General features: G+C 44.8%; 1 protein-coding gene across 1 annotated transcript in view; it reads right to left on the bottom strand.

Annotated features, from left to right (window-relative positions):
* Nucleotides 1–1,946: 1,946 nt before the first annotated feature.
* Nucleotides 1,947–23,226, bottom strand: part of LOC139281479 (brevican core protein-like) — a 32,798-nt gene continuing 11,518 nt past the window's right edge. The window contains exons 2-4 of the mRNA XM_070901650.1: nt 2,565–2,705; nt 2,270–2,393; nt 1,947–2,093 (exon numbers count right to left, since the gene is read on the bottom strand). Coding sequence (XP_070757751.1) covers nt 2,020–2,093; nt 2,270–2,393; nt 2,565–2,705 — 339 coding nt within the window. The 3' untranslated portion in view covers nt 1,947–2,019. The remainder of the gene's footprint in view (nt 2,094–2,269; nt 2,394–2,564; nt 2,706–23,226) is intronic.

Raw genomic sequence — 23,226 nt, 5'->3', positions numbered from 1 at the left:
TCAGGTGATTGCAGAGAAGGTTAGTTTTGTTGTTGGTGTGCCTGGTGCTGCTGGTATTGGGGTTCATTGTGATCTAATTCTGAAGACCAAGGTGAGACAGTCTGAACGGCACCCATATTGATGGAATAGATGGCAGGTGAAGTACAGATGACAGAAGCGATCTGCCAATGGTGAGAGTTCTTCCAATAAGATGACATTGAATGGAGACTTTGCTGGAAACATTTCAGCCTTCAGAATCTGCACTGGAGCAACAGCTTCTGCCTGAGGAATATGATCATCTGTCAGGTGGGAGCTTTTTCTGTACATTTTATGCTGTCAAGTAATCAGCTGGAGTAATGGCCATGGAACTCACGTCTCAGGTTGACAGACGTGGTTCCTGAGCAGCCTGAGTCCTGTGGCCATACAGGGAAATTTTAAATGTAAATGAAAAAAGGCTCTTAAGTGCCTGTAAACTACCCGATAATGATTTCCATTGGATCCCCCACCGCTGTCGGTTGGGTCGGCTCCACGATGACAGACGCGCCTGGGGAAAGGTGTGTGGGGAGGGGATGATAGCAACTTCCCGACCTGCTGCCAAAAATACCAACTTTCTGACCCGACCCACCGCCAATCATGCTCACTACCACCCTGGAAAATTCCAGCCAATGTTTCTGTCAATAATAAATTAAGTGAATTATCAGACATATTATTATCTCTAGTTTTACGAATCTGTTTAAAGAGTAAAGGAATTATCCAACAATTTATTAATCCATTGGAGGCAAAAAGGTGTAACCTGATGAACACTTTATATAACTTGTGTAACATATTGCTACAGAACGATCCAGTTTATTAGCATGGTATTCAGTGGGTTCTTAATTGGGTACATGCCACTGTAAGGTACAGCGCGAGCTGGTGTAGGAGGGTGATGGCAGCGAAGAGGGCAACTGGATTGGACATCATCAAGGTCCAGGTCGCTGATTGGAGCGTGAGCAGGCACAGCAGGAGTGGCGAGGTCGGAGCGAAGGAGCGGCGAGAGTTCATGGAGCGATGTGATCGGGGCCCAGGAGAGGCGTGAGTTCGGGGCCAGGAGAGGCAAGAGCCCGGGGCAGCACAGGCCAGCCCACTCTGCGATATGTGCGCTATCTAGGTTTGTGCAGCAGAGCCGGTCTCCAACTGTCTCGGGTAATCCTTGCCACTGGACTAAGACCTAGCTCCGTCATGTCCGTGTGGTGGCTGGTGTGCAACGGCTAACCTATGTTAAAAAAATCCACACACAGGCATCTTCCCCCCTTCAACATGTAGTTCAGGACCAGAAATATCAGGTCCCTCATTGAAACACCTGTGAACTCATCCTTTTTTGGCATGGGAGCAAGTCATCCTCATTTCGAGGGACTGCCTATGATGATGATGATGAATTGGGTACAGGAATTTAGATTCATGTGACAGTAAGATGTTTATCCCTCTCTCTTGTTTACAATTTCAGTGACGGTCTCCAGGCACTTCCTGGAGTGAAGTGATATTCATCATCATAGGCAGCCCCTTGGAATCGAGGAAGACTTGCTTCCACTCTTAGCATGAGTTCTTAGGTGGCTGTGCAGTCCAATACGAGAACCACAGTCTCTGTCACTGGTGGGACAGATAGTGGTTGAAGGAAAAGGTGGGCTACTGGATGGAGGTGTTTCAAAATCAATTCAAGAGACAGAAAGAGGTAAATTATAACATTCTAGACAATCAAATGAATAGAAATACTAATTTAAATGCAGGGCTAGATGAAGACTAGTGGGACTAAATTGGATAGCTTTTTCAAAGAGCCGGCCACAGGCAGGACGGGCTGACTGGCCTCCTTCTGTGCTCTATGATTCTAAGAATGTTGAATTGTTTGAGTGTTTCAAGAAAATATCAAACAGGTTGTTTTGCAATTGTTTGTTTTATTTACTGCTGGATTAAATCGTTACAATCACCACAACACAGCAACTCTACCACTTCAAGGCAATTCATTCTTCTGAAGGGTGCATGAAGTATTATTGCATTTTGTTGACTTTAGACAAGCTTGTAGGTACAAACAAAAGGTAGTTCTTCAGTACAGTCTGTATCACTCCATCTATTGCCAACATCTGGAAGAAAAAGCTACAGTTGAGATACAATAATCTCTCTCAAATGTTATTGATCAGTTAATTAGACTGCTGTGTGTCAAACGGTTTGATTTGTTTTTTTCTTTCAATATTAATATTTCTTTCATTTTGTTTGTATGAAAGGTGCCTTTGAAATACAGTCTAAAATGCTAACATACCTTCAGAATTAATGCTCACACAATTCTCATTTCCGTTTGCATTTCCTTTCGCATTGTCAGGTTGGTCAACATTCCATTTTACGAAATCTAGTGGAGATCCATCACTCCACAGAAAAAGGCCCTCCTGTTTGAGAAATGATCGCATTATTTTAATGTCTATGTTTCTGTGAAAAAGCAAGCCATTTGTAATGTTTATTTTAAAAGGGTGAAAGCCATTAGTGTGAATATTTTAAGTAGTTCTATGAAAGCATTGCTCACAGTAATGTTAAGATTAGAAGAACTAAGGCAACTTTACCTCATAACAATCACTAAGACCAATCCACATTCTTGTTTGTGATGAGTCCTCTGTCTTAGTCAGATTTTGAATTAACTGATTGTGTTCATTCCAGTGTATGGAGGCAAGGTGACCATTCGCCATAAATTGTCGGCATTGCAGCTTCAATAGAAAAGAAAATAGGTTCAGATCTTTGGCTTGTTTTTTTTCTAATTATCATGCTCAGTTCTGTTGCTCTTGTTATATGATCAACCCTTGGATTGATGAAGGTTTCAGGGAATGCTGGCCTAACTGTCCTGGCCATTTTTTTTTAAAGCTCATAGACTATGGCACAGATACAACATTAATGACACAGTAAAAATGCAACTCACATTATTAACCATAAGCAGCTAAAATAAACACTAACATTTTACATCTGCTTGCCTTTGCCCTTTTTTTCTCGCCATTCTCTATTCTTCATTCTCTTTCTCTTTTATTTAATTTTACTTTTATTTAAAAACCTAACAAATAATAACAACAACTTGAATTTATATCGCACCATTAAAGTAGTAAAATGTCCCAAGATGCATCACAGGAGTATTATAAGACAAAAAATTTGCCATCAAGCCACATATGGAGAAATTAGGACAGATGACCCAGCTTGGTCAAAGAGGTAGGTTTTAAGGAGTGTCTTAAAAGAGGAAAGAGGGGTAGAGAGGCGGAGAGGTTTAGGGAGGGAATTCCAGAGCTTAGGCAACAGAAGGCAAGGCTGTCAATGGTTAAGCGATTATAATCAGGGATGATTAAGAGGACAGAATTAGAGGAGCGCAGATATCATGGGGGAGTGGGGCTGGGGGGGGGGGGCGGAGGGGGGCGGTTGTTGGGCTAGAAGAGATTACAGAGATAAGGAGGAGCGAGGCCATGGAGTGAATTGAAAACAAGGATGAGAATTTTGAAATCGAGGCATTAATTAACCGGGAGTCAATGTAGTTCAGCGAACACAAGGGTGATGATTGAATGGGTCTTGGTGCGAGCTAGGACACAGGCAGCCAAGTTTTGGACAACCTCAAGTTTATGTAGGGTAGAATGTGGGAGATCAGCCAGGAGTGCATTGGAATAGTCAAGTCTAGAGGTAACAAAGGCACGGATGAGGATTTCAGCAGAGGATGAGCTGAGGCAAAGGCGGAAACGGGCAATGCTATGGAGATGGAAATAGACTGTCTTATTTATGCCACGGATGAGGTTGGCATCTCATTGCAGGGTCAAATATGACACCAAGGTTGTGGACAGTCTGGTTCAGCCTCAGACAGCTGTTGGGGAGAGGGATGGCATCAGTGGCTAGGGAATGGAGTTTGTGGCAGGGACCGAAAACAATGACTTTGGTCTTCCCAATATTTAATTGGAGAATATTTCTGCTCATCCAGAACTGGATGTCGGACAAGCAGTCGGACAATTTTAGAGACCATGAAGGGGTCGACAGAAGTGGTGGTGAGGTAGAGCTGAGTGGCGTTAGCGTACTTGTGGAAACTGATGCTGTGTTTTTGGATGATGTCGCCAAGGGGCAGCATGTAGATGAGAAATGGGAGGGGACCAAGGATAGATCCTTGGAGGACATCAGAGGTAACAATATGGGAACGGGAAGAGAAGCCATTGCAGATGATTCTCTGGCTATGGTTAGATAAATAAGAATGAAACCAGGCAAGTGCAGTTCCACCCAGCTGGATGTTGGTGGAGAGGCGTTGGAGAAGGATAGAGTGGTCAACCATGTCAAAGGTTGCAGACAAGTGAAGAAGGACAGGAAGAGATAGATTACCTTTGTCATAGTCACATAGGATGTAATTGTTGACTTTGATAAGAGCCGTTTCAGTATTCTGGCAGGTGCAGGCTGTGGGCCATATGGCTCCTCACGTCTCGTCTGCCATTCAGTAAAATCATGGCTGATCTTCGAACTCAACTCCACTTTGCCTCCTTATCTCTATATCCCTGGATTCCCTTAGAGACCAAAAATCTATTGATCTCAGCCTTGAATATACTCAACAACTGGGCACCTAAATGCCTCTGGGTTAGAGAATTCTAAAGATTCACAACCCTCCGAGCGAAGACATTTCTCCTCATCGCAGACCTAAAAGGACGACCCCTGATCCTGAGACTATACCCCGAATATGTAACATTTCTACTTAAAAAATATATAATTTATCAGTCTAAATACTTTTCTTATTTTTTTGCTGAGATAACTTTGTACTTTCTGCTGAGGCTGCAATCTGACTTTCTACTTTGGAGACTGGACATATATCCAAAATATTGGGTCTCTGGTTGAAGCTGTCTCCAAGGGCTGATTTTTTAGTCAGTTGACCACAAGATCTTAAGGCAAATACGGATGAGGAAGGCCTTTCAGCCATCTAAAGAAATCCATATCTACCCACCACAGCAACCAACAATCTCTTAAATGCTTCCAGGGTTTTAGCCTATAGTGCCCTACTTGATATCCATTCCAAAATGTTGGTCACACTTTGCATGAATAATTTTCTATTTTCAGCCCTACTTAAGCCAGTTTGAATCTATGCCCCCTTTATCGTACTGTCAAAGTTTACCTTGAGGCAACATCCTGGAGTTATCTTTTCCATACCATTTTAATATCTTTTATGTATCTCGGTAACCCCCAATAATAGTTGAGGAACCCAAGTTTCTCCAGTCTTTCCAAATAACTCAATCTACCAATGCTAGGAACCAGCTATTTGATCTTCTCTGCACCGTCTCCAGGGCTTGAATGTTTCCTTTCAGTCTCAGTGACCAGAACTGGATGCATTACTCAAATTACAGTCTGACTTCCAAAATGTAACTGCATCGCGTTACTTTATCCCTGCTATCTGCAGCCTCACTCCAGGGCGAGGACAGCGCAGCCAATGGCTGTGAAGGTATCCGAGGCCCCAAAATTATTTGCGTTGGAATCCTTCCAGGCTTGAGCAGGCAATATCTGTAACATTTCCCAGTTTGGAATCCACTGCTGCATAAGAGAGGTGACACATGCTCTTTATGCCAGGAGAGCATAAAGAGTTTTTTCATTGCCTTCTCCCTGAAAAGAGAGAAGCAGACGGAGCTTTTCGTGGCTATGGCAGGATAACAGACTTCCCCCTGGTGCAGGGCACCATCAGTTGCATGCACGTGGCCTTGCGGGCACCGTAGATAAATGCTGCAATGTACCGCAACTGCAAAGGTTGCCATTCGCTGAATGTGCAGTTGGTGTGCGACCATGGTCAGCATATCATGATGGTGAATGCCCAATATCCTGGCAGCAGTCATGATGCTTTCATATTGTGCTAGTCCGCTGCTCCCTCAGTCTTCGACCCATCAAGACAAACCAAAGGGTGGCTACTGGACGACGAGGGCTAACCCTTGACCTCCTGGCTCATGACTCCACTCCGCAACCCAACCACATGTGGGAAGCATGTGCATAATGAGAGCGATGCTGCCACGTGAAACTTCATAGTACAGACCATTGGCAGCCTAAAACAATGCTTCCACTGTCTGGACTGCTCTGGAGGAGCCCTACAGTATTCACCAGAGCGTGCGTCCCGATTTCTATACTCTGCTGTATTTTCCACAACCTGGCGAGCATGAGAGCATAGCTCTTGCCACCAGATATATGGCCACCAGCTCATAATCAGAAGAGGAGAAAGAGGAGGAGTAGGAGGAGGAAGCAGAAGGAAGGAGGCATCCCAGACAGCACCTTTCTGGCTGGGATATGCGAAATCGAATCTTCCGACTGCGGTATGAGTAACCACAACCCCAATTCCCCATTCAACATTAGTGCCACACCTTCCCTGTGTTATTGACCATCACAGCATCATCTTGGCCACGTGCTGAAATAAAAGCCACCACAAAGCAAATATTTAAATCAAACTTTATCCATCTATCCTTCCAAAAGTTCATCAAAATATCAACTGATCATTCTTGTGCATTCCCTTAGTGACTGTCTTCCGTGTGCCTTTGCCTATCCAAGTACTTCTATGCAGTGCTATCCCAGTGGCTGCAGCATGGTTGTGACAGGCTGCTGACTTTTAATGGGGGACATTGTAAATGGCCTTGCAGGATGACCTTGAGGAGCTCTAGGCCTATTAGGTCCGGGCTCGGCATGGGCGGCATGTCTGACTGACAGGCAACAGCAAGGACACTGGTGGAGTGGTAGTGGTGGGCGGACGAATGCTGCCATCCTGAGAGAGGACAGCAGGTTTGTCCTCCACAATACATTGCCACCCTCGGGGTTTGTGCTTCAACAATCCAAATAATCTGATGAAGTACAAACTGCTCGACTGCTGTGACAGCTTCCAATGTCCTTTGAACACTGGTAAACCCAACCACAATGGCAGCAGTCTGTGCCGGCATGACTACAATATAAGCTTCCATTACAGCACTTCTGCTGATTACCATCGACTGCCCTTCTTCAGCTGATGAATCATTACTCCCCCATGTTGAACACCATTTGGAAGAAGCACTGAGGGTAGCAAGGGCACTGAATGTACTCTGGGTGGCGGACTTCAATCTTCAATGTCCATCACCAAGAGTGGCTTGATAGCACCACTACTGACCGAGCTGGCTGAGTCCTGGAGGACATAGCTGCCAGACTAGGACTGCGGCAGGTGGTGAGAGAACCAACATGAGTGAAAAACCTACTTGACCTCGTCCTCACCAATCTACCTGTTGTAGATGCATCTGTCCATGACAGCATTGGTAGCAGTGACCACCGTACTGTTCTTGTGGAGATGGAATGTCATCTTCACACTGAGGGCACCCTCTACCATAGTGTGAGGCACTACCACCGTGCTAAATGGGATAGATTGAGAACAGATCTAGCAGCTCAAAGCTGGGCATCCATGAGGTGCTATGGGCCATCAGCAGCAGCAAAATTGTATTCCACCACAATCTATAATCTCATGGCCTGGCATATTCCTCACTCTACCATTACCATCAAGGCAGGGGATCAACCCCGGTTCAATGAGGAGCGCGGAAGAGCATGCCAGGAGCAGCATTAGGTGCAGCTAAAAATGAGACGCCAACCTGGGGTAGCTGCAACACAGGACTACATGCATACTAAACAGTGGAAGCAGCATCCTATAGAGTAAAGCGAGTCCACAATTAATGGGAGTCAGAGGAGGCGCGGCCCATAAAAGGCAGCAGTTCGGGAGGCCAGCGGGAGTCGGAGGAGGCCAGCTGGTGCAGGTGCAGAGGCAGAAGGTAAACAAAGAAGTAGAAAGAAATCGAAGGATGACGACACAGGCAAGTGGGTAAGTGATTGGCTCTTGATTGGTGAGTAGTTTATCTTTTTTTCTTCTTATTATTTTCTTATCAGTTAGTAACCTTTGACATTGTTGCCAAATTAAGTTAATCTAAGGGTTAAGTCATAGCAGGAGAGCCCAGACATGTGTCATGCTCCTCCTGTGCTATGTGGGAAATCAGGGACGCTTCCAGTGTCCCTGACGACTACATGTGCAGGAAGTGTATCCTGCTGGAGTTCCTGACAGACCGCATTGCGGCACTGGAGCTGCGCATGGATTCACTCTGGAGCATCCGCGATGCTGAGGATGTCGTGAATAGCATGTTTAGTGAGTTGGTTTCACCGCAGGCAAAGGTTACTCAGGCAGATAAGGAATGGGTGACCATCAGGCAGAGCAGTGGAAGGAAGGTAGTGCAGGGGTCCCCTGCGGTCATCCCCCTCCAAATCAGATACACCGTTTTGGGTGCAAGACTCATCAGGGGAAGGCAGCAGCAGCCACGGTCATGGCACCATGGGTGGCTCTGCTGCACATGAGGGCAGAAAAAAGAGTGGGAGAGCTATAGTGGAAGGGGATTCTATTGTAAGGGGAATAGATAGGTGTTTCTGCAGCCGCAGTCGAGACTTCAGGATGGTATGTTGCCTCCCTGGTGCAAGGGTCAAGGATGTCTCGGAGCAGCTGCAGGAAATTTTGGAGGGGGAGGACGAACAGCCAGTTGTCGTGGCGCATATAGGTACCAACGATATAGGTAAAAAAAACGGGATGAGGTCCTACAAGCTGAATTTAGGGAGCTAGGAGTTAAATTAAAAAGCAGGACCTCAAAGGTAGTAATCTCAGGATTGCTACCAGTGCCACATGCTAATCAGAGTAGGAATTGCAGGATAACTAAGATGAATACGTGGCTTGAGGAGTGGTGCAGGAGGGAGGGATTCAAATTCCTGGGACATTGGAACCGGTTCTGGGGGAGGTGGGACCAGTACAAACCGGATGGTCTGCACCTGGGCAGGACTGGAACCAATGTCCTAGGGGGAGTATTTGCATGTTTGCTAGTGCTGTTGGGGAGGGATTAAATTAATATGGCAGAGGGATGGGAACCTATGCAGGGAGACAGAGGGAAGTAAAATGGGGGCAGAAGCAAAAGATAGAAAGAAGAAAAGTAAACCTGGAGGGTAGAGAAACCCAAGGCAAAAATCAAAAAAGACCAAATTACAGCAAAAGTCTAAAGGGACAAAGTGTGTTAAAAAGATAAGACTGAAGGCTCTGTGCCTCAATGCAAGGAGTATTCGTAATATGGTGGACAAATTAACTGCGCAGGCAGCAATTAATGAATATGATATAATTGGGATTAGGGAGACATGGCTACAGGGTGACCAAGGCTGGGAACCCAGCATCCACGGGTATTCAACATTCAGGATGGATAGACAGAAAGGAAAAGGAGGCGGGGTAGCGTTGCTGGTTAGAGAAGAAATTACTGCAATAGTAAGGAAGGACATTAGCTTGGATGATGTGGAATCTGTATGGATCTGCGGAATACCAAAGGGCAGAAAACGCTAGTGGGAGTTGTGTACAGACCACCAAACAGTAGTAGTGAGGTTGGGGACAGCATCAAACAAGAAATTAGGGATGCGTGCAATAAAGGTACAGCAGTTATCATGGGCGACTTTAATCTACATATAGATTGGGCTAACCAAACTGGTAGCAGTATGGTGGAGGAGGATTTCTTGGAGTGTATTAGGGATGGTTTTCTAGACCAATATGTCAAGGAACCAACTAGAGGGATGGCCATCCTAGACTGGGTGATGTGTAATGAGAAGGGACTAATTAGCAATCTTGTTGTGCGATGCCCCTTGGGGAAGAGTGGCCATAATATGGTAGAATTCTTTATTAAGATGGAGAGTGACACAGTTAATTCAGAGACGAGGGTCCTGAACAAAAGGAAAGGTAAATTTGATGGTATGAGATGTGAATTGGCTAGAATAGACTGACGAATGGTACTTAAAGGGTTGACGGTGGATAGGCAATGGCAAACATTTAAAGATCACATGGATGAACTTCAACAATTGTATATCCCTGTCTGGAGTAAAAATAAAATGGGGAAGGTGGCTCAACCGTGGCTAACAAGGGAAATTAGGTATAGTGTTAAATTCAAGGAAGAGTCATGTAAATTGGCCAGAAAAAGCAACAAACCTGAGGACTGGGAGAAATTTAGAATTCAGCAGAGGAGGACAAAGGGTTTAATTAGGAGGGGGAAAATAGAGTATGAGAGGAAACCTGCTTGGAGCATAAAAACTGACTGCAAAAGCTTCTATAGATATGTGAAGAGAAAAAGATTAGTGAAGACAAACGTAGGTCCCTTGCAGTCAGAATCAGGTGAATTTATAATGAGGAACAAAGAAATGGCAGACCAATTGAACAAATACTTTGGTTCTGTCTTCACGAAGGAAGACACAAATAACTTTCCGGAAATACTAGGGGACCGAGGGTCTAGTGAGAAGAAGGAACTGAAAAAAATCCTTATATGTCAGGAAATTGTGTTAGGGAAATTGATGAGATTGAAGGCCAATAAATCCCCGGGACCTGATAGTCTGCATCCCAGAGTACTTAAATAAGTGGCCCCAGAAATAGTGGATGCATTGGTGATCATTTTCCAACAGTCTATTGATTCTGGATCAGTTCCTATGGACTGGAGGGTAGCTAATGTAACACCACTTTTTAAGAAAGGAGGGAGAGAGAACACGGGTAATTATAGACCAGTTAGCCTGACATCAGTAGTGGGGAAAATGTTGGAATCAATTATTAAAGATGAAATAGCAGCGCATTTGGAAAGCAGTGACAGGATCGGTCCAAGTCAGCATGGATTTATGAAAGGGAAATCATGCTTGACAAATCTTCTAGAACGTTTTGAGGTTGTAACTAGTAGAGTGGACAGTGTAACCAGTGGATGTGGTGTATTTGGACTTTCAAAAGGCTTTTGACAAGGTCCCACATAAGAGATTGGTGTGCAAAATTAAAGCACATGGTACTGGGGGTAATGTGGATAGAGAACTGGTTGGCAGACAGGAAGCAGAGAGTCGGGATAAACGGGTCCTTTTCAGAATGGCAGCTCGTTACAATATACATCAATGATTTAGATGAAGAAATTGGGTGTAATATCTCCACCTTTGCAGATGACACTAAGCTGGGTGGTGGTGTGAGCTGTGGGGAGGATGCTAAGAGGCTGTAGGGTGACTTGGACATGTTAGGTGAGTGGGCAAATGCTTGGCAGATGAAGTATAATGTGAATAAATGTGAGGTTATCCACTTTGGTGGCAAAAACACAAAGGCAGAATATTATCTGAATGGCGGCAGATTAGGAAAAGGGAAGGTGCAACGAGACCTGGGTGTCATGGTTCATCAGTCATTGAAGGTTGGCATGCAGGTGCAGCAGGTGGTGAAGAAGGCAAATAGCATGTTGGCCTTCATAGCTAGGGAATTTGAGTATAGGAGCAGGGAGGTCTTGCTGCAGCTGTACAGGGCCTTGGTGAGGCCTCACCTGGAATATTATGTTCAGTTTTGGTCTCCTAATCTGAGGAAGGACATTCTTGCTAATGAGGGAGTGCAGCAAAGGTTCACCAGACTGATTCTCGGGATGGCAGGACTGACATATGAGGAGAGACTGGATCGACTGGGCCTGTATTCACTGGAGTTTAGAAGAATGAGAGGGGATCTCATAGAAACATTTAAAATTCTAATGGGACTGGACAGGTTAGATGCAGGAAGAAGGTTCCCGATGTTGGGGGAGTCCAGAACCAGGGGTCACAGTCTAAGGATAAGGGGTAAGCCATTTAGGGCTGAGATGAGGAGAAACTTCTTCAGTCAGAGAGTTGTTAACTTGTGGAATTCTCTTCCGCAGAGAGTTGTTGAGGCCAATTCACTAAATATATTCAAAAAGGAGTTAGATGTAGTCCTTACTACTAGGGGGATCAAGGGGTATGGCGAGAAAGCAGGAATGGGGTACTGAAGTTGCATGTTCAGCCATGAACTCATTGAATGGTGGTGCAGGCTCGAAGGGTCGAATGGCCTACTCCTGCACCTATTTTCTATGTTTCTATGTTTCTATAGTGGGGTGCCGCAGGGATCAGTGCTGGGACCCCAACTATTTACAATCTATATTAATGACCTGGAAGAAGGGAGTGAATGTAACATAGCCAAGTTTTCTGGCGATACAAAGATGGGAGGAAAAGCAATGTGTGAGGAGGACACAATAAATCTACCAAAGGGCATAGACAAGCTAAGTGAGTGGGCTAAAATTTGGCAGATGGAGTATAATGTTGGAAAGTGTGAGGTCATGCACTTTGGCAGAAAAAAATCAAAGAGCAAGTTATTATTTAAATGGAGAAAGATTGCAAAGTGCTGCAGTACAGCGGGACCTGGGAGTACTTGTGCATGAAACACAAAATGTTAGTGTGCAGGTACAGCAAGTGATCAGGAAGGCCAATGGTATCTTGGCCCTTATTGCAAAGGGGATGGAGTATATACAGCTATATAAGGTATTGGTGAGGCCACACCTGGAATACTGCATGCAGTTTTGGCTTCCATATTTACGAAAGGATATACTTGCTTTGGAGGCAGTTCAGAGAATATAATGAGGGGGTTGACGTATGAGGAAAGGTGGAGTAGGTTGAACCTCTACTCATTGGAATTCAGAAGAATGAGAGGCGATCTTATCGAAACGTATAAGATTATGAGGGGGCTTGACAAGGTGGATGCAGAGAGGATGTTTCCACTGATGGGGGAGACTAGAACTAGAGGGCATGATCTTAAAACAGAGATGAGGAGAAATTTCTTATCTCAGAGGGTTGTAAATCTGTGGAATTCACTGCCTCAGAGAGCTGTGGAAGCTGGGACATTGAATACATTTAAGACAGAAATAGTTTCTTAAGCAATAAGGGGATAAGGGGTTATGGGGAGCGGGCGGGGAAGTGGAGCTGAGTCCATGATCAGATCAGCCATGACATTGAATGGCGAAGCAGGCTCGAGGGGCCGTATGGCCTACTCCTGTTCCTATTTCTCATGTTCTTATGTTCTTATCGGCCTCCTCATTAGGTCCCCATCTCAGAAGCCAATCTTCAGCCAATTCGATTCACTTCACTTGATATCAAGAAATGGCTGAACACCCTGGATACAGCAAAGGCTATGGCCCTGACAATATCCCGGCTGTGTGCTGAAGACTTGTGCTCCAGAGCTAGCCGCGCCTCTAGTCAAGCTGTTCCAGCACAGCTACAACACTGGCATCTAACCGACAATGTGGAAAACTGCCCAGGAATGCTATGTCCACAAAAAGCGAGACAAATCCAATCTGGCCAATTACCGCCCCATTGTTCTACTCTCAATCATCAGCAAAGTGATGGAAGTTTTTGTCGACCGTGCTATCAAGCGGCACTTACTCACCAATAACCTGCTCACTGATGCTCAGTTTGGGTTCCACCTGGACCATTCAGCTCCAGATCTCATTGCAGCCTTGGTCCAAACATGGACAAAAGAGCTGAACTCCAGAGCTGAGGTGAGAGTGGCTCCCCTTGTCATCAAAGTAGCATTTGACCGACTGTGGTATCAAGGAGCTCTAGTAAAATTGAAGTCATGGGAATCAGGGGGAAAACTTGCCACTGGCTGGAGTCATACCGAGCACATGCCTTACGCTAAACATCCATAAGACAAAGGTCCTCCACCAGCCTGTCCTCGCCGCACAGCATTGCCCCCCAGTCACCAAGCTCCACAATGCGGCCATGGACAACGTGGAACATTTCCCATACCTCAGGAGCCTCTTATCAACAAGAGCAGACATTGACGACGAGATACAACATCACCTTCGGCCGCCTGAGGAAAAAAGTGTTTGAAGACCAGGCCCTCAAAACTGTCACCAAGCTCATGGACTACAGGGCTGTAGTAATACCCACCTTCCTGTATGGCTCAGAGACATAGACCGTGTACAGTAGACACCTCAAGTCGCTGGAGAAATATCACCAACGATGCCTCTGCAAGATCCTACAAATCCCCTGAGAGGACAGATGCAACAACATTAGCGTCTTCGACCAGGCCAACATCCCCAGCATTGAAGCACTGACCACACATGATCAGCTCCACTGGACAGGCCACATTGTTTGCATGCCAGACACGAGACTCCCAAAGCAAACGCTCCACTCAGAACTTCACGGCCAACGAGCCAAAGGTGGGCAGAGGTAACGTTTCAAGGACACCCTCAAAGCCTCCCTGATAAAGTGCAACATCCCCACCAACATCTGGGAGTCCCTGGCCAAAGACCACCCTAAGTAGAGGAAGTGCATTCGGGAGGGTGCTGAGCACCTCGAGTCTCATCGCCGAGAGCATGCAGAAATCAAGCGCTGGCAATGGAAAGAGCACGCGGCAAACCAGTCCCATCCACCCTTACCCTCAACGACTGTCTGTCCCACCTGTGACAGGAACTGTGGCTCTCGTATAAGACTGTTCAGCCACTTAAGGACTCATTCTAAGAGTGGAATTAATTCTTCCTTGATTCCGAGGGATGATGATGATGTGCCGTAACCTACAGGGTTACGGACCAAGAGCTGGAAAGTGGGAGTAGGCTGGATAGCTTTTTGTCGGCCGGTGTGCAGACGATGGGCTGAAATGCCCTCCTTCCGTGCTGTAAATTTCTATGATTCTATGATAAGTTCAGAAGTGCGATGTTCGCTGATGATTGCACAGTGTTTAGTTCCATTCGCAACTCCTCAGATAATGAAGCAGTCCATGCCAAAATGCAGCAAGACCTGGATGACATTCAGGCTTGGGCTGATAAGTGGCACATAACATTCGCACCACACAAGTGCCAGGTGTAATATATATAGCTTCACCCAGTGGACTACTGTGGCATTGCAGCCATTGCTGTTTACAGAATAAACAGGTCAGGTCACCTGACAGGGTTCCTGAAATTATCAGCCATCTTAGAGCATGTGTATGTTTGTGAGGTCATACTGAAAACATAACATTTGGCAACCAAGATAGAATAATCGGATAGCCTAGCTGAAATTTTTGTTGGTGGATGATTCAGCCATCTGACAGAGAGACTTTGAGAGCTTCTCTGTTTTGATTACCAGCTAAAAATCCAAGGTAAATTACAAGCATACTTGGCTGAACTGCCAGGGTCCAGATGGCCATGCCTATGGGAATATTAGGGCGCTTGGGGGGGGTTTCAATGTGATCGTGAAAGTTTTGGAGCATATGTGGAGTATCATCGAAGTCCCCAATGATGAAAACCATAAGTGGGTGATGTTGGAAAGACAACAGGTTATTTTCTTAACTGAAGCAGAGCCCGAGGTGTATGAAACCTGGGAAATTTGCTTGTGCCTGACAAGCCAAAGGACATAGCTCTTAAGCAGATTCTAACTAACTTAGAACAGCACTACAGTCCTGAGCCCCTGGAAATTGATGAAAGTTAACTGAAGAAAGTATCAATGAGTACATTGTAGCATTAAAAAAGGTATCTATCCACTGTAATTTCGGAAACTTTCAGGTCCAAGCGTTGCATGACTGCTTTGTTTGTGGGATGAAAAATGATGCGATCAGAAGAAAGTTATTGACAACTCTTAACTTGACTTTTGATTTAGCTTATCAGACAGCTATGTCAATGGACATTGCTGACCAATATTCCTGAGAATTTCGTACCATTTCCAGTCATCAGACAACCGAGATGAATCGCCTGCAGGTTAAAAGTAAAAGGCAGTTGGGCCCCAAGTTCTCAGCAACTTGCAATGGTAACAGAGCAGTGAAGTAATGCTATCAGTGTCTGGGACAACACATTGCTAAAAGTTGTCCATATGTGAAGGCAGAGAGTTTCTTCTCTAGGAAAACTGGGCATCATGCGAAGGTATGCCGACTGAAGCGTAAACCAACTTTCAAAGCTACAAGTAGAAATCTCCAGAGACTACATAGCATGGAAGAAGAGCAACAGGACGAGAAGGTTTTAGAACTACACATCATCAGCAGTATGAGGGTAACTAACAGCGATTCAAAAAGTATCATCCACGTAGATGTTGCAGGAACCAAGATACCCATGGAACTCGACACTGGTGCATCCGTGAGTGTAGTACCGGAATCGCTTAACCTCGATAAATTGAGTGACTGTTTGCAAGTGTGAGTTATTTCAAAACTCAGTGGAATACTTAGGGTACAGAGTAGACAAACTTGGTTTACATCCAACCAAGGGAAAGCTGGATGCAATCAGAAATGCACCCACTCTCAAGAATGTCACTGAACTTCGATAATTTTTGGGTCTTTTGAACTATTGTGGAAGTTCCCACCAAATTTAGCTACAGTGTTATATCCATTGAATGAACTATTGAAAAAACAGGTCCATTGGAAGTGGTCAGAAGAATGTGACACAGCATTCAAGGAGTGTAAAAGCAAATTGGTAGAGAGCACCATGTTAGTTCACTCTGACGTATCTAAGGAGATCAAGCTAACATGTGACGCCTCTCCGAATGGAGTTGGGGCAGTGATCTCTCATGTACTACATAGTGGGGAGGAGAGACCAATTGCTTTTGCTTCACACACTCTCAGTGCCAGTGAGCGTAATTATGTGCAAATCGAAAGGGACGCTTTGGCATTAATTTCTGGGGTCAAGAAGTTCCACAAATACTTGTATGGTCATAAGTTTATCATCGTTACGGATCATAAGCTCCTGACAGTAATCCTCCATCCAAAGTCCCCATTTCCAACATTAGCTGCAGCCCGAATGCAGAGAAGGGCTTTTATTTTGTCAGCATATGCATATAATATTGAATACAGATGATCAGCTGATCACAGTAACGCTGCTGTTATGTCTAGATAGCCTTCCCCATCACAAGTTACACCCGATAGTGAAGAAGTGTTCTATTTTTCATACATGAACTGCCAGTCACAGTTGAAGAGATTGGTAGAGCAATCAAACGTGACCCAGTTATGTCAAAGGTGTATGATTCCATCGTAAATGGCTTCCCTAATCAGGTAACAGACAAAGATATTCCTCCATTCTTCATTCGTAGGAATGAATTATCAGTCGATAAAGATTATATCATGTGGGGTGCAAGAGTGGTTATACCAAATAAATTCAGGTCCAAATTATTATGAGATCTTCATGACCAGCACCTGGGAATGTGCTCGACCAAGAATTTTGCACACAGTTATTTATGGTGGCCAGGTCTTGATAAAGTTATAGAGTACATCGTCAGTCACTGTACGACATGTCAATCGGTAAGCAAGAAACCACCATAAGTACCACTCGTGCCACGGAAATGGCCTCCCAGGGTGTGGCAAAGGCTACATATCGATTTTGCTGAGCTAGAAGGACAACAATTGTTCATTGTGATTGATAGCCATTCAAAGTGGGTCGAGGTGTTTCCAATGCAGAAAATAACAGTAAAACATTAGACATTTTGCGAAGATTATTTTCTTCATTTTGCCTCCCAGAAGAAATCTGATAATGGACCACAATTCTGTTCAGAAGAATTTGCACAGTTCACGAGCAAAAATGGTGTGAAACATACCACCCTGCTTCAAATGGTGCAGCAGAGCGTACTGTACAAATTATAAAACGTGCCCTCATCAAACAGATGTTGGACCAAAAATTGGCTAATTTTCTAATTACATATCATAATATTCCTCATGCAACTACTGGTAGAAAAAACACCAGCAGAGTTGTTTCTCAAACGATAGCCACGAATCAGATTCTCATTGTTAAAACCAAAATTGGCACAGTTCGTAGAAGAGAAACAATTAAGACAGAAAGAGAATCATGATAGAGGTAGAGTAAAAGAGAGAAGTGTGAAATTAAATCAGAAGGTGAGAGTGAAGAACCATCACCATAAATGGTTAAAGTGGTTACCAGGAAGAGTGGTGAAGATATGTGGTCCTCGCACATATTTGGTCAAGATGTTTGATCATGGACAGGTTAGGTTTGTTCACATTGATCATATTTTACCTACAGACGTGGAAGGAGTTGAAGGTTGGAATGATTCGATTATTTCTGACTCATCAGATAGTTTTGATACAAGTAAAGTACCAAGTAGCATATTCTATGTCAAGTGTACTGGAAACAAGTTAAAGAGAAAGTCAGAATTTAAGTCTGAATCCGAGTCAGGCAGACAAACAGTCTGAAGGTACAGAGAGTTCAAATGTAAATCAAGGGGATCCCTTGGAGGAAATCTTTCCTCGGGATCAGCCTCGAATGAGTTTAAGTTCAACACCGTGTTTGGAAGGTTCTGTTCGAGAGCAAAGATATCCTCTTCGAAACAGAAAACAAGTGGTTAAGCTTGTTTTGTAAATATGCCAAAATAAGTCCATATCCTTTGTTATGTATAACCATGCAAGTTATGTATGATGATTGTTTGTTATAATTACTGCTCCTTTAAGGAGGGAGAAGTGTAATATATATAGCTCCACGCAATGTGGCATTGCAGCCATTGCTGTTTACAACAATAAACAGGTCAGGTCACCTGACAGGGTTCCTGACGTTATCAGTGTGTGTTTGTGATGTTGTACCAAAAACTTAACACCAGGTAATGACTATCTCCAACAAGCAAGAGTCTAACAACCGCCCCTTGATATTCAATGGTATTTCCATTACTGATTCCCCCAACATCAATATCCTAGGGGGTCACCATTGACCAGAAACTTAACTGACCCAGCCATGTAAATCATCATCATCATCATAGGCAGTCCCTCGGAATCGAGGAAGACTTGCTTCCACTCTTAAAATGAGTCCTTAGGTGGCTGAACAGTCCAAAATGAGAGCCACAGTCCCTGTCATAGGTGGGACAGATAGTCATTGAGGATAAGGGACAGATTTGCCGCACACTCTTTCTGCTGCCTGCGCTTGATTTGTGCATGCCGATGAGACTCAAGGCGCTCAGCACCCTCCCGGATGCACTTCCTCCACTTAGGGCGGTCTTTGGCCAGGGACTCCCAGGTGTCAGTGGGGATGTTGCACTTTATCAGTGAGGCTTTGAGGGTGTCCTTGTAACGTTTCCTCTGACCACCTTTGGCTCGTTTGCCGTGAAGGAGCTCCGTGTCTACAAGAGCAGGTCAGAGATGGGTATTCAGTGGTGAGTGTCTTGTCTCCTGACTGCCAAAACCTTTACACCATCTACAATGCACAAGTCAGGAGTGTGATGGAATACTCACCACTTGCCTGGATGAATGCAGCTCCAACAACACTCAACAAGCTCGACACCATCCAGGAAAAATGCATCCCAGTTGATTGGCACACCATCCACCACCTTAAACATTCACTCCCTCCACCACAGCGCAACATGCCTGCAGTATGTACCATCTACAAGAGGCAAGGCTTCTTCGGCAGCACCTCCCAAACCTGGAACCTCTACCACCTAGAAGGACAAGGGCTGCAGACACATTGGAACATCATCACCTGCCAGTTCCCCTCCAAGTTACACACCATCCTGATTTGGAAATATATCGTCATTCCTTCATTGTCGCTGGATCAAAATCCTGAATCTCCCTCCCTAACAGCACTCTAGGAGCAACTTCACCACAAGGACTGCAGTGGTTCAAAAAGGCGGCTCACTATCAACTTCTCAAGGGCAATTAGGGATGAGCAATAAATGCTGGCCTTGCCAGTGATGCCGACATCGAATTTTAAAAACTCAGACATTGGGTGGCTTCAACTTGCGGTGCAATGGAAGCTGAGACTTTGGCTATCAGACACGGCATGATGGTTGGGATCATCAAATGCTTTAACAATCTGCCCAGCCCTCCCATGCTGAAAAGGATGGGATCCAAGCTCTGCCCAAAGTCCTGTGCAAGGCTGGAGCTGGACATGCCATGCTCCTTGGCATTGCATTCAAGCTTTCTGGCAGGCCTGCCAAAGCACCAACATTTCATTGTACATACCCATCAGCATTCTTCAGTAGGCCGCCCCATCGAGGACTTCGCCTCAGTGCTGTGCAGCAGTACTTATGTGTGACCTTGCCCTCTGTGGAGCTGGCACCTAAACTAGCCGTTCCCCCTGTCCTGGCTGCAGGCCAGTCGTGTCCGGTGTCTCAACATGTGCAGATCCTGCGTCTAACCTATCCACAAAGTACACGGAGTGTCAGTATCTGAGCTGGTGACTGGGAGTGTGAAATGGAGTGATGGAATTTCTTTTTCTTCACTCTCCTCCCACTCTTGCTGTTCGACCACTGGCTGGGCAGGCTGGATTTCCTGAGTGTCTGAAATGAGAAAGGCATAAGGGTAGAGTTGTGGTGAGGGGAGGTAGGGAAGCAAGAGGTGTCTGCTTACACCATGTGCAGATTATAAATCAGAAGAGATTGTGGGATGAGGGGAAAGAATGATGTGAGAAGGAGGATACTGTATTCTTTCAGCCATGCCGCTGGTCAAGGGCTCAGCCATGCCCCTGCCAAGAATGGCCAGCACCCTCTCCTGCAAGTGAGCCTGTCCCCCACCGGTTAAGATCTGCTGTCATCTGTTATTCACACACCAATTCCTGCAAGAGAAAGGGAAGTGTGTCAGTGAGTGTGGTGTAATGTGTTTGGGTGATGTGCCTGTCATGGTTGAATAGCCGACAGTGTGTTCAAGCTGAAAGATGTGGGTGTGATGCTTGCAGCCTCATGTGGGGGTGAGATGAATCTATGAATGTGAGATATGAGTCGTGTTTGGTAAAGATTGTTAGTGGGTGAGCTGATGTGTATTGAGCAGCGTGTGAGGTTAATGGTGCAGATGGTGGGATATGACATTTGAAGATGAATTCACTGACCTTAACAACTCGTATGAGCTCATTAAACTTCTTCGTGCGCTGAGCCCACTTGCGGCTCTACTGCTAACATTGACCACATTGGTTATCTGCCCCACTGCAGTCTTGTCTGTTGCCTGGTGGGTCTCCTGGCCTCCTGTGGGAAGAAGACATCTCTCCTGGAGTTGATCTCCTGGACCAACCCCTCTAGTGCTGCTTCAGAGAATCTTGGAGCACTTTCTTTGGCCTGTTGAGCCATTACACACTCTTCTTTTTCTGCTAGTGGCCTCCACAAGCAGTTCCAGTCCCCATTCCAGGCAGAAGGCACCTCCCCTTTAAGAGGTGCAGATTGCCTTTAAGTAGTGCAGGCTAGCTAGCCTCACATGAACTTGGGTCCCCTGCTGAGCATTCAGCCACTCAGCAGCACGTTCAGTGCTTGGCTGAATGCTACAATCATGCAAAGCAGCAGGCAGCACAAATTTTACGTGCTCCTGCAATCATCCGAATGGGTGCGGGTTGCGATCGCATTGCAATCCCTGCACCCATTTTTGTGGGATACCGAATTTCTAGGCCTATACATTTCAATGCCTGCTTCAAAAGGGTATCTGCAGCCTTCTTTATACAATGGTGTCCAGCGGCTTGCTTGGTGTGACTTAGGTCACCTGAGGCTGACTGAAATAAAACAGTGGTGTCAAGAGTCAGAGTTGTGATCACTGACAATCAGTGTCCCATGTTGATCTGAACTGCAAGTCTGCGGCCAGCAGCTGGCATAATTCCACAAGTGCTTCTGAGGGAAGCAAAGCCTTCTCAAAGACTGCTTCATGAAAAGTCATGGCTTGACCTCCTGGGCCTGTATATCCTATGGAGTGTTTATCAATGGGTAGGATGTTGAAGCTTTCTGTGATGCCTCACTCTCCTTGCTTCCACCCTCCTACATCATAATAGTGACGACACTCCAAAAATATTTCATTGGCTGTAAAGTGCTTTGAGATGTCTGGTGGTCATGAAAGGTGCTATATAAATCCAATACATCCTTTTTTCTTTAACATCATTATCCCCTAAATACACAGGAACAAGGGAATTCCCAAAGGAAATCTATTACTTGTCCCCAAACTGTTGATATATTTAAGTACTTGCTCTAAGATTCGATGGACTATTAACTGCCTGCGATTTAAATAATCTCCAAAACTTGCAGTCCCTTCTTGGTCTGTAAAAGATCTGAAGATCTGAAGAGATTACACAAGTATGAAGACAGAGTAGGCTATAGTGGACTGAGAAAATAGATCAAAGTGTGGGACGGTTGATAAGCAGTGGCAGACATTTAAGGAGATATTTCATAACTCTTAACAAAAATATATTCCAGTGAGAAGGAAAGACTTTAAGATAAGGGAGAACTATCCGTGGCTAACTAAGGAAGTAAAGGATTCTATCAAATTGAAAACGATGGCATACAAAGTTGCCCAGATTAGTGGGAGGCCAGAGGATTGGGAAACTTTTAAAAACCAGCAAAGGACAACGAAAAAATAATATAGCAGGAAGATAGATTATGAGAGTAAACTAGCAAGAAATATAAAAACAGACAGCAAGAGCTTCTACAGGTATATAAAAACAGAACAGCTAAAGTAAATGTTGGTTCCTTAGAGGATGAGACTGGGGAATTAATAATGGGGACCAGGGAAATGGCAGAAATGTTGAAGAAATATTTTGTATCGGTCTTCACGGTAGAAGACACTAAAAACAACCCAATAATGGATAATCAAGGGGCTGTAGGGAGGGAGGAACTTAAAACAATCACTATCACTAAAGAAAAAGTACTCGGTAAAATAATGGGACTAAAGGTGGACAAGTCTCCTGGACCTAATGGCTTGCATCCTAAGGTATTAAAAGAAGTGGCTGCAGAGATAGTGGATGCATTGGTTGCAATCTACCAAAATTCAGTGGGTCCTGGTGAGGTCCCAGCGGATTGGAAAACCACAAATGTAATGCCTCTGTTTAAAAAAGGAGGCAGACAGAAAGCAGGAAACTATAGACCAGTTAGCCTAACATCTGCCATTGGGAAAATGCAGGAGTGTATTATTAAGGAAGCAATAGCACGACATTTGAAAAAGCATATTACAGTCAAGCAGAGTCAGCATGGTTTTATGAAAAGAAAATCATGCTTGACAAATTTGCTGAAGTTCTTTGAGGATGTAACAAGCAGAGTGGATAAGGGGGAACCAATGGATGCGGTGTATTTGGATTTCCAGAAGGCATTCGATAAGGTGCCACATAAAAGGTTACTGCACAAGATAAAAGTTCAAAGGGGTTGGGGTACTATATTAGCATGGATAAAGGATTGGCTAACTAACAGAAAACAGGGAGTCTGGAAAAATGGGTCATTTTCTGGTTGGCAAATGGTAACTAGTGGGGTGCCACAGGGTATGGTGCTGGGGCCTCAAACATTTACAATCTATATTGATGACTTGGATGAAGGGAGCCAAGTTTCCTGATGATGCAAAGATGGGTGGGAAAGCAAGTCGTGAGGAGGACACAAAAAATCTGCAAAGTGATATAGACAGGCTAATTGAATGGGCAAACATTTGGCAGATGGAGTATAATGTGGGAAAATGTGAGGTTATCCACTTGGGCAGGAAAAATAAAAAAGCTAATTATTATTTAAATGGAGAAAAATTACAAAATGCTGCAGTATAAAGGG

The sequence above is a fragment of the Pristiophorus japonicus genome, chromosome 15 (assembly GCF_044704955.1).
Source record: "Pristiophorus japonicus isolate sPriJap1 chromosome 15, sPriJap1.hap1, whole genome shotgun sequence".
NCBI classification, from domain to species: Eukaryota; Metazoa; Chordata; class Chondrichthyes; family Pristiophoridae; genus Pristiophorus; species Pristiophorus japonicus.
The sequence above is the reverse complement of the archived record's forward strand: the minus strand, read 5'-3'. Positions and strand labels throughout refer to the sequence as shown.